This window comes from Mizuhopecten yessoensis, unplaced genomic scaffold (genome assembly GCF_002113885.1).
Source record: "Mizuhopecten yessoensis strain PY_sf001 unplaced genomic scaffold, ASM211388v2 scaffold3575, whole genome shotgun sequence".
NCBI lineage: Eukaryota > Metazoa > Mollusca > Bivalvia > Pectinida > Pectinidae > Mizuhopecten > Mizuhopecten yessoensis.
Window position 1 is genome coordinate 1,613,630 of NW_018405113.1, and position 12,608 is coordinate 1,626,237.

General features: G+C 34.3%; 1 protein-coding gene across 1 annotated transcript in view; it reads left to right on the top strand.

Moving 5' to 3' along the window:
• The first annotated feature begins 5,631 nt into the window (after positions 1–5,631).
• LOC110447741 (popeye domain-containing protein 3-like) overlaps positions 5,632–12,608 on the top strand; it is a 40,128-nt gene continuing 33,151 nt past the window's right edge. The window contains exons 1-4 of the mRNA XM_021493635.1: positions 5,632–5,768; positions 6,343–6,583; positions 8,732–8,921; positions 9,476–9,598. Of these exons, the coding sequence (XP_021349310.1) occupies positions 5,733–5,768; positions 6,343–6,583; positions 8,732–8,921; positions 9,476–9,598 (590 nt within the window). The 5' untranslated portion in view covers positions 5,632–5,732. The remainder of the gene's footprint in view (positions 5,769–6,342; positions 6,584–8,731; positions 8,922–9,475; positions 9,599–12,608) is intronic.

Consider the following 12,608-nt stretch of genomic DNA (forward strand, 5'->3'; position numbering starts at 1 on the left):
GTAATAAATACAGTTTACCAAAAATGAATAACACCGCATCTTACAGCTGTAACGTCCTGCTAGGACGCATCGGTGATGCTTGGGGCAAAAATGGTAGGCATCCAGATAATGTTTCTCAACAAATTATTCAATATGTCTTTTTTATTGCCCGTTTTCATAAAACGTACATGTAAAAGTTTTACACAAATACCTGTTTTAAGGTCTTTATATCAATAAGTCTTGTCAGATCTGGTCTCCTTACCAAACATCCTTAATTCATTAGGTCAAAGTTGTCCAGCGCAATTTTTTTTTAAATTTTTATGTTTTAAGGCACACGTTGACTACAATTCCATGTCTTACGCTGACACTTGTAGGCATTTTAATCTTCCTAGCCTCGAACATAGGCGGGCATTTTTAGAGTGTATATTTATTTACAAATATGTTAATAGTGCTTTTGATTGCCCGTATTTAATCAAGCAAATGTGTTTTTCAGTCCCTAGTCGTAATCTACGATCAATTCGTTTCGATCAGTTTTACTGCCAGAGAAGTCGAATAAACGTTAGAAAGTACAGTATTATAAACAGGATTCAATGTAATTTTAACCATCTTGATTTTGCACCAGACTGTAATACGTTTTGTTCCTCTCTCGCACAGTTCAAAGTACGGTTAAATAACACTTGCTATCAATAATTCCATTTGTTTTACATATGAGTATCTTTTAGTCTGTGTTATATGCATAACTGACTGTGATATCTATTGTGTTATCCATTCTGTAAGTGGGCCATTGGTTCTGTTGAATTGGAAATAAAGCTAATTAAATACATAATTTAACGTTGATCAATATCATTTTTGTCAAAAATATTGAAATTTTAATATTACTCACCAGGCATTTCTTCATCCATATTAGCTCTTATTATTTCAGAACATAAACATATCCATATTTGGTCCATGAAATCTGGCGATGTCTCCGCCCTTTTATCTTCATAAATATTTCGCGTCCCTACACTGCTCACACAAGTGTTTAAGAAATTGGAGGCCCCGTAATATATATGTTTGAGCTCTCCGTATCAGATTCAGATTCAGACTCTTTATTACACTCTTGACACACTCGTGTGTGTAACAAGAAGTCAAAAATTCAAAACAACATACACGGCAGACAGGGTAATACAGTTACTAAGTTCATTATAACATTTGAATAATTATATCAAATACTCATTAAAGTAACTCACTCAAGAATAATAATGAGTAATAGCAAATTATAAGCGTATGAAGATAATAAATAACAAATTTATGCAATTTTAGAATACACTGCAATTGTATGACAATTATCAGCGTGAAATACATAGTTTTTCTACATTTTTAAGAAAGTAGCTCACTCTGGATAATAAGGGTCGATTACAAATTTCAGACATACGTCTCATTTTAGCTAAACTTGGATTTATATAAAAGTAATGTGCGATGTATTTATGTCTATAATTAGTTATCGTAGCATTATTACATTGAAATAGATAGTGGTATTCATCCCCAATGCCATTATTACATAGCAAACAAGTAATTTTGAATAAATTGATCACATAAACGTTTTTTAAGCAAAGGGTTGAAGAGTGATCTATTCATTGTACATGTGTTTTGGTATATCCAAATATTAGTAAACCCTGTGTTATTAAGTAATGATTTTATATATCCAAGCCATTTAAATTCTGCAGTATTTTTTTCTTGCATTTTAAGTATTAGCCGATAGAATACACTAGATAGATTATTTCCTCCTGTTATTAATTTATGCCAAAACATTAGCATTCTATCTTTAATTTCTATTTCTAATGAAAATTTGCCTAGTTCGCCATACACCATAACATTTGGTGTATTACTTCGAACATATAAAATTTTCTTACAAAATTGCATATGAATTTTTTCAATGATACTTACATTTTCAAATCCCCAGATTGTACATGCATAGAGTAAAATTGGAGATACTAGGGAATCGAACAATTTAAGTTGTAAGTCAATAGATAAAGGAATATTTCTAATTTTGGTATAGGCTGCAAACAATGCTTTCTTTGCCTGGTTAGCTAACTGTTTCTTTGTTTTAACGAATGATCCATTATAATTGAACAATATTCCGGGATAAGGGTTAGAATCATCACGAGTTATTGGATCATTAAATAGTGCAAAATTAAATCGCCGTCTGATTTTCCGTTTTTCAAAAATTACTATTTTTGTCTTTTTTGGCATTGATAGTTAATTTCCAGTTTTCACAATAATTTTAAAAACAATTAAGTGCATTCTGTAGACCTTCAGGTGATTCTGACATCAACACAGTATCATCTGCATATAAAATAACAAATAATTTCACATACATACCAAGGTTATTTTCACATAAACTGTCAATTTCTTGCAAACATGATACATTATTTTGTTGAAGATACTCTTCTAAATCGTTTAGAAATATAGAAAGCAAAAATGGTGACAAAGGTTTGCCCTGTTTTAAACCAACATTGCACATACAAAAGTCAGATATCTCATTTCCATTACGAATACAAGATTTTGTGTTTTCATATAAATTATGTGTTACTTTNGATCAACTTTATTTGCTTGATCGTTACCTGATAGTTTGTTTAAAATATCCCAAAGATATCTTGGATCATGTTTAATAGAGTTTCTTATTTTATCTTCCATACTGTTAAGATACTTTTTGAAACATTTATTCATTTCTTTTTTATATTGTTTACTTTTTGTCTTCAACCTTTTCCTATTTACTTCATTCTTAACCCTGCTATATTCCTTTTTCGATACATGGAATTATTTCCTTAACTTAACACATTGTTTAGTATACCATGTTTGGTGTTTTTTTTACTATTCTTGTTCATGCATTTTTGTTTTTTACAAAATACATCAGAAGTGGAAGATGTAAAAATATGGCTAATTTTGTGATTAACATCATCTCGAGAGATTTGGTGAGTTGGTTAATCAACTAATCGATACATTGTTTAATGAATCCCTATTTTCATTGTGTTCATTTATAATAAATTCTACAAAATCATTTTTTAATTCATTTTTCCATTTTTTATAATCATCATTTATTATGTTTGCATTAGATAAATCGTATACTTTGTTACCATTTATCGATGATCCACAAACGGTAAACTCTATGCGACAATGCACATCCGAGAGCAAAGGATCGAAGTCAGAAACTTGAAATTCATTAATACAACAGAATAATTCTGAGGATACCAAAAGATAATCTATCACTGATGAATTATTACATGTAGGTTTTCCTATGTACTGGTCCTTTCCAATTCTACCATTGGCAATATAAATATTGTTTTACTGACAAAACTCAATTAGTTTGTTTCCAAAAACCAAGTACATTGACTGTACCTAACTAGAGGTATATTAATTACATTTAACTTTTCGAAGTCACACATTACATCAAATAAATACTCATTTTCATCAATATTTTGTACATCAACAAGGCTATTGTCTGGTTCAATAAAATCTGGTCTCTGTTGCGTCTTAGAATTAAAATCTCCAATTAACGCTACCTGTGTATTGTCATTACAAAAAATAATCATTTCTCGCTCTAACTCAGGAAAACCATCAACAGTTGAGTAACTGGAGGTCTCAGGTATGATATATACATTACCCAGTAGTATATCATAATCAAGGTTTAACAATGATTTTGACAGTATTAAACATTGTACATATTCAGAATTACCTTTTTTGAAAGGTAATGAGTGCTCAATACTTTTCTTGTAGATTATACCAATGCCACCAGATCTTCTTTTACAGTTAGATCTATGTTAAGCATAGTATGAGTACCCTTCCGGTAATTTTAGAACATCTAATTCGTCAGTTTTACTCTCTAGAAAAAACTAGTAAATCAAATGAAACAATAAGTTGCTCAAATTCTGGTAGATTAAATTTTGACTTTATACCGCAAACATTTAAAAATGTAACTTTTAGGGTAGAATTACAAAATTGTTCATACACGGAGAACTGTTCTTAATCGCACATGGTTCCCATCAGTCAGCGGGGAGTTATCAAAAGGAATGCTATATCACGGACTTAGATAGCAATCTAGTCCGTGGTTATATTAACTACTTGTGTGCAAATCTCGTTAAGTGTCAAGGATTTTACAAAAGAAATTGTCATACGCTTGAAAAAAATCCAACTACATTTGTAGTTGCTGACAACATAATGTCAAGAAACCTCTGACAGAACTGGATACTTTAAGTATTTATTGACATAGCTGATATGGGTAATCGTAATTTTGTTTTAAACATATTTTATTGTAATTCATATACAATGGGAGTTGGGCACACGTTTTTACAACTTATATCAAGCCCTTGTCCTGTATCATATTACTACAAATTATCAAGATGACATAAAACATATATAATTAGAGAGAGAGAGAGAGAGAGAGAGAGAGAGAGAGAGAGAGAGAGAGAGAGAGAGAGTTGATCATGATGAAGAGAGACAGAGGGAGGGGATAGAGAGACAGAGAGAGAGAGAGAGAGAGAGATTCGGATTAGTTGGTAAACATGAAGGAGTACAAGAAAATATACTCAAAATCTGTTAGTACAGTGTGTATCCTGAATAAATTGCTGCCTCTGTTTGGCTATTAGGATGTTTTCTTGATATGACAATTCATTATAACCGTATAGTATACGTAGTAGCTGCAAATTAAGTGGGATGCAATAATTGAATTCGCGGTAGAGCTTAATTCTCTGATCCGCATAATTATTACAAGTAAAACAGAAGTGATATGTATCTTTGATAGGATGTCCACATTGACAGTGCTAAAAATCTATTAAATTAGCATGAAATAAGTGATTGTTTAAGGTACTAGAGTTATTTCTCAATCTGGTGTGTAAAATATTACTTTTTCGATCACCAAGGAGATAATATATAGGGATTTTGTATAACAGTTGTAATTTCCGCCGAGTTCTACGTTCAGATAACGTCGACTCTCTACTAGTAAGATGGTAACCCGGTGATAATCGTTACAGCCTCAAGCTGAAGTTTTTCCTATTTGTCTAAGTCACCGAGAGTGCACTACCCATCCCAATATACCTCACAACAGTATTCTAATAGAGCAAGAATGTACGATCTTTACATTTTACTTAAAGTTCTTCTACTCAAAATAAATTTCAATTTACGTGAAACGCTGATACCTTTATACAAATATTTTCAATATGGGTACTCCACTTACAATTTTCATCCAAGAATACTCCAAGGTGCCTATGATTGTCAACAAAATCCACACTAACGTTAATAAATTTTAAATCGATAGCATACTCAAGTTCAAAGTTAGAGATCAGAAAAGCTTTCGTTTTTACAGGGTTGAATTTAACCAGCCAAATTTCAGCCCAATTTTGATTTTTTCCCCAAGTCACAATTTATCTCGTAATATTTAGAATCAGTTTGGTTAAAAAGAAACCTTTCGGGGCTCAGCACTCAGATATCGTGGACATTTTACCAATGCACATCATGTATCCTTTCTGTTTTCAGATATTTAATCTAAAAAAGTATTAAATTGTCTTAATCACAGAAACCTGTATAACCGGTGTGTTGTTTTTCCTTAAAAAGTTTTAATGAAGAAGTGTTACCTCCCTTCCCACGCTTGAAAAACGCGGGAAGTCGACAGGAAGTTGATGTAGCTGCAGCAAGAGGGTTGGCGGGAGTGGTGTGAGGCTGACTGACGCGTTCTCCACCGCTTGTCTTCCTCAGTAAAGCTGTACTCAAGGACTATAATGGTAGTGTTAGAATTGGCAGATTCTTTAACGGAGGTAAGGCAGTGATTGATTTAGATTTGTCTCCTACTATTGATATATCATATAGAAATACGCTTCTGTGCGGTTTTTGTGTCAGGGGAGACAATTCATTTGTGATTATTGAACTATATCGTCCTGAAGGAATATTAAATTTACTGAAAATATGGTATAGCCTATAGTCACCTACTGTAATTTAAGTGACAACTTTGTTAATCCTGTCGATGGAAATTAATACAATATGTAAATGTTTATAATAATTAGAAATAACTGTAGATATGATGTTAATGAATCTATTGCCACAAAGGAAACATCGTTCATAGACAATATTTTGCATTGTAACAAAATAGTGCATTTAAAAATAACAATGAAAATATGTTTTGTTAAAAGGTATACTATCATAATTCTGTTTATTGTGAGAAACCAAATGGGATGCTCAGTTATATTTTTTAAGGATATATTCCCATATTTAAAAAAAAGTTTGAATTTGATTTATATATACATGTATATCAAAATGTCTAAAAATCTTATAGAATGTGTAATTCGAAAATATTCCTTAATTGAAATAAAATTCAGGTTTTTTGTCATTTAGGAAATGTTTTCCTATGATTCTGAGAGGAACACCACCAAATCCAACCTCCTCATCTTTGATGCCATCCTTCCCAATGCCAGTGTGTTCCTTGGAAATATAACAGAGACTGTGATTGGCTGCTTTTCTTGGTCATCATCCAATCATTTTTTGTTTCAAGTTGCCAATGTTGTGATTTTGATTGGCCTTTGTTCACCAGATAGGAAAAATGGTGTCCTCTTTATGCACAGTAGTTTTGTACTGGGTGAGTATTTTATTGCCTCTCTTTGGAACAAAAAAACCCACAAAGATTTGCCAACATTTAATGTCTTAGAGTTTTTAGTTTATAAACTTATTCTGATTTCTGCCATATATTCATTGGGACGCAGCCCAATATCAAGGGAACTATAAGGAAATCTTAAAATTTTGAAAGGCTCCATGCAGGTGGAGGAATTTTATCCAAATTTAGTTTATAGTATCACTGACACTTGGCAAGGCAATGTTATAAAAACAGGAGGTACTGCCCCCTGGAAGCGGATCTACAGGTACAGAGTCCAAAAGGGAAAATAAATATTTTAAGGAGTTCTCCTTTATTTAGTACAGAAGAAGAAAGGATTAAACAAAATTTGACCTGCCTGTAGCATCAATCACTTTAACCCTTTCATCACTGTAGACCATAATGGACTCATCCAGATAAATGCATGGGAAAGTTTACTAAAGTTACATAGGGGTGAAAAGGTTAAGGTTAAGGCACTGTATGAAAGGTGTGCCCCCTAGGGAGCAGAGGGATGGGACCCAATAAGGCAAACAAAAGATTACTTTAAAGGACTAATTTTTCTCAAGGTTCATCAATTTCACAAGATCACAATCAGAGATGGTCACCTGTTAAGTTATTGGCTGTGACATTTTCAATTTCTTCTACTTAACTTCCACCAGGCCGATAGTAGCCAAATTTAAATCTGAATAAAATGGATGTTTGCATGCTCAAGAACAGGTGCTGTTATATTTTTTGGTTGAATCAAGACTTAAAATAGCTGCCTTGTCTGGCTGAGTAATTTTTTACTAATTGATTGTCATTCCACTTAACCAATTTTAGCATATATATTTTACAAACATTCCCTTCTTTTCCCTTTCCTGGTGTTGTTATTTTAATTAATTGAGTTATTAAATTTGAAATGACCACTTTTTTCAAGTTAATGGAAGCATTTCAATCTCTTGTTTCATTTAAATACAATATAAAAAGAAAGAAACAGGTGAGTTATACAACACTTATGAGCCTCTTGATTGCCTATCATAGGTGACCATGTGTACCTCTTGTCCACCTGTACTATATATACAGTCACTGGCCATAAGTATTGGCGCATAATGGCGACGTCATTAAGTGAATAAAATGTATTCCTATCGTTTTCAGCTGTAACTTTGCCAAAATAACATGTATTCTCACAAAACCAGTGCCGGAACAATTTGTAGGTGTTAGGAAATTGCGTATACACTCAAAAAGAGTTATTCCTGTTCCTATGTGTTTATATTGTCGTCTGCCCGTCAATGGCTCCAAAAAGCAGTGAATTGACCCCAGCTGTTAAAGAAGACATTGTAAAGCTGTCTAACAGTGGTCTTTCGGCTCGAAAAATTGCAGGTTTGTTAGAACTTAAAGAAAGAACCGTACAGAAGTTTTTGAAGGGATTCCGTGAAAAGGAAAGTGTCGAAAATTTACCAAGAAGTGGGCGGCCCAGAAAATTGTCTGACAGGTCTGATCGTAGTGCTCGAAATGTGCGTTTCTCGGCTATGTTTTGGGGATCTATTTCTTATTTTGGGGTCGGAACACTTACATCTGTTGATGGAAATATAAACACTGATAAGTATATTTCCATTTTAGATGAACATTTATGGCCTGTTGTCGTGAGACATTTTGCAATTACACCCTGGATTTTACAAGAAGATAATGCCCCGTGTCATGTCTCAAGGAGAGCTAACGAGTGGAAAACTGTAAATAATATCAGAACTTTACCATGGCCATCCCAGAGTCCAGATCTCAATGTGATTGAAAATGTTTGGAAAACAACAAAAACCTGTCTTTCGAAAATGTTTGGGAGAGGTTCAAAACAGAGCAGATCTGATCAGAGTTGTGAACAATATATGGTCAAGTTTGCCTTTGTGCTATATTCGGAACCTTTATAATTCACTACCAAAGAGATTACGAAGTGTAATTATAGAGCTAGAGGACATATAACAAAGTACTGAAAATTTATTTTAAGTACCTTCTTTATTTATTGAGATATTCCACTTTTAAATATGTCCTCCCTTATAAGATCTTAGCGTTAACAAACATGACGTCGCCGATATGCGCCAATACTTATGGCCAGTGACTGTATATAAGGGAGACTGAAACAGATATTTGTCACATGTATTACAGGGTTCTTGTTGCTGTCTATTTGGTCCTGGGTGATCCTGTGTGCTCCAGATTTCTTCTCCTGGAACTTTGCATTCATGGTGATCAATGCCTTCCAGGCTCTGTTCATCATGTACAACATTCGACCGGTCAAGTTCTGTGTTGAGCTGGAGGAAATCTATGTCCGGCTGTTTCAGCCACTCAAGATCCCCAGGTCAGCTATGGCCATTTTATTTCATTCAAAAATAGTTTTGTTTAAATATGAATGAACTCCATTGTCCTAAATACCACCATGTTATTGTGATGTCTGTCCTGCCATCTGTAATTGTCAAAGTAAGATTTTGTTAAAACTATTTCTTGCAATGTTTAATGATAGCAGAAAATGTTTAAGAAGTTGCGTCAAGATTTTAATCAAAGACTGAGTGAAATGTGAAAAACTGATCAGAACCATTTGATGTGTAGCACTTGATATTGTATATGAGCTTGATGAAAGTGTCTTCATTTTATGTATAGCACATGATATTGTATATGAGCTTTGATGAAAGTGTCTTCATTTTATGTATAGCACTTGATATTGTATATGATCTATGATGAAAGTGTCTTCATTTTATGTATAAGCACTTGATATTGTGAGAGATACGATGAAAGTGTCTTCATTTTATGTATAGCACTTGATATTGTATATGAGCTTGATGAAAGTGTCTTCATTTTATGTATAGCACTTGATATTGTGAGAGATATGATGAAAGAATCTTCATTTTATTTCAGGTCCCTGTTTAAGAAACTGACCTGTGCAGACTTTTGTACACTGACCACCCTTCATGAGGGAGAGGCATACTGCTCTCAGGCCATCAGTAAGACTGACCGTCTTGGCCTCCTCATCTCGGGCAGGTAAGCACAGTTGCCCATGTGTAGTGTAGTATCATTGCGAACTGGAACACAGGAGATCCCGTGTTAAATGTTACAGTTAGAGGAACGCGGGGAATTCGAGCAATGGCTGTTGAGTATATTCTAAGGTTAAATTACAAAGAATATATAAGAACACAGATGGGACCAACCAACTATTCAAGAAACAGGGGTTATTCAAATAAATTTGAGTAACTGGAGTTTCACTGCATTTGATTTGACAAAAAGTATGGGTTTGACATGTTTATGGGGAGAGAAAACCATGTAAAGGTCTTGAAAAACCCTTAAAACTCAACGATAATCAGTGATTTTTTTAAGGTTAATTGGGGCCTTACTTCCCCCCAGATAATTTCTGCTGTTTTTCTCCCAAAATCAATGCGAAAATCACTCTATTTCCCAAAATCATAATATATTTGTGGATGATATTTTCCCAAATCAACAGGCACAGGCCCCAGTGGAAAGGAAGTAGAAAAATCACTGATAACAGTCATATCAAGGTTATATTGTCAAATTTATTTAAAAGATGTAACGAAATGGTAGTTAAATCGTAAAACAATTTGTTTTAATCACGATGCGAAAATATATATATTCCAGAAATTATTTACCCGTTTTGAATACTACTTGTGCCAATCTTGGTCACCATAATGCTTTATACTGTGGTTGTATATATAGAAATGTTTGCAGGATGAAGTCAAGAAAGCACATTGATCAGCCGCCATATTTAAAAACTGAAATGGGGACGTGTGTGTTCAATAAGAAGTGGCTAAGCCATCCAGAGTTCACACTTTGGGCTAGCTACATAGACAGTACCGTATACTGTATAATAAGGTAATATAGACTGTACCGTATACTAGAAGTAGGGCATTCGAAATTGACAAACAGATGTCTAACTTCATCGTTAGTAACAAAACATTTGACATGGATAAGTTTTGGGGAGCATGCACTCCTATGGTAATACAAACAGTCAAAGTCTGTCTGCTTGCCTGCAATTTTTGAATTGAGACAGAGATTGACAGACGTTTTCAAAAGGGAAAACTATAATATTAGATAGAAAAGCGCATGGAGGTTTATTCAAGTAAGGCAATCAATTCTTTAAGATCCGACCACATCCAGGACATCCTCCAGGCAATGTCATTTGAGTAACTGTTGGCCCAGACCCCCTGGCTGATGAGGTTTTTTACACTGGCATAATAGTAGTCAATCCATCAGAAATTTAATTTTTATAGAAGAAAAAATTGAATCCCTGGGAAGAAAATCCATCGACAGCTTTTGTGGACTTGCGTGGTTTAATGAGAGTGATAGGATAATAATTATTATTGATCAACAACATTTAATGTTGTTGATGATGAAATGATGGGAAAACTAAATCTCATGATGTTTCAAATTATTGGATCTAAACGATGTCCTGTTGCTTTCAATGATGATCAGGTTTTAAATAAAAATCGGTGAATGTTATTATCAAGCTGTGAAATAATGACCGTGTTTGTTTCATATTTCCTCATGCAGAAATTAAATTTGATAAATGAGATGTTGTGGGGTTCAAATTAAAACGCTGACATGAGAATCAAATTTTGATTTATATACAAAATTCTAGTCTTGACTAGGAAAAAATCATTTGATAGATCTGCCATCATTTTAGGAATTAATACTATTCCTCACAGTGTATCTTTGAGGTACGGTAGTCTAGTGGTAGCACGCCGGGCTCGTGACTGAAGGGTTGCGGGTTTGAGTCGCTGCACGGCACTGTGTTAAATTGTATCTTTGAGCAAGATACTTTACTACACTTGTTCCAGTCTACTCGGCTGTAAATGAGTACATGGTCGGGCAGTGGTAGAATTGTTGAATGCTAGCTGTTAGCGCCGAAATGGCAGCTCCGGCTGTATGCTCCCCAGGGAGTTGAGAAAGATATTGGCTGGTTACAAAGGCCCTATAACCATATAACCACGGATAATAATTTTATGAACCGCTTTGAGACGACCTACGAACTAGGTAGTGATAAAGCGATACATAATAACCTTGAATTATTATTATTTATACTTATTTGAAATCCAGGGGTTATGCTCTCTCACATTCTCTGCTCCCACAGATGTTTCATAATGAAAATGAAGACTGTGGTACAAGTTGACTAGATCAATTTTTCGATGTACTTCAAAAGAATAGCACCACAGTGTACAGTAAAATTGAAATCTATCATCTTCAAAGGACAGGCTAGCAATTGTTCAGTTTTTTATCAGAAACAAATGAAATATTTTCAATTTATCATGACATATTTCAGGGGTGCTCAGGGGTTTGGTTTGGTTTGGTTTAATATTGTTAAACGTCCTACCAACACAGGATTGCCAACCTCTTAGGAGTCCAGTGTGGGAGATCTCCCTCCACTGGGTTTTACAACTGACTTTTGACGGCATCGCGGCGTAACGTCGTTTTGGGTGTAAAGATAACATTTACAAATGTATCGAACAAATCCTGGCTTTCTCTGACTACTATAACATCTGCATTGTTGATATTTTCACTTCAAGATCTTTGTAGGCAAATAAAACAAAACAGTCTTTGCAGATATATAAAAGATTTTTATTTACCACACAAAAAAACTGACATCAGAAATGCAACACATGATATAACCAAAGGCCTTTCTTGTAACGATTCCACCCTTGGCTAGAACAGGTACCAGTCTTTTTAGGTCACCTGAGCTTTGCTCAAGTGACCTATTCCAATCACTTTCCGTCCGTCATCGTCCGTCGTGCGTTGTGCGTAAACATTTACATAATCAATTTCTTCTCAAGAACCAGTGGATGGAATTTTTTCAAACTTGGTCAGAATCATCCTTGGTAGATGAGGATACCAAATTGTAAAATTGGGATTCCTACCCCAACCCTAGGGGCCAGGGCGGGGCCCAAAAGGGAAAATTAACCAATATTTCAAAAATCTTCTTCTCCAGACTCAGAGGTATTACAGTCATTTTCTCTGCATGGATGGAAAGATCATCAGGGGCTTT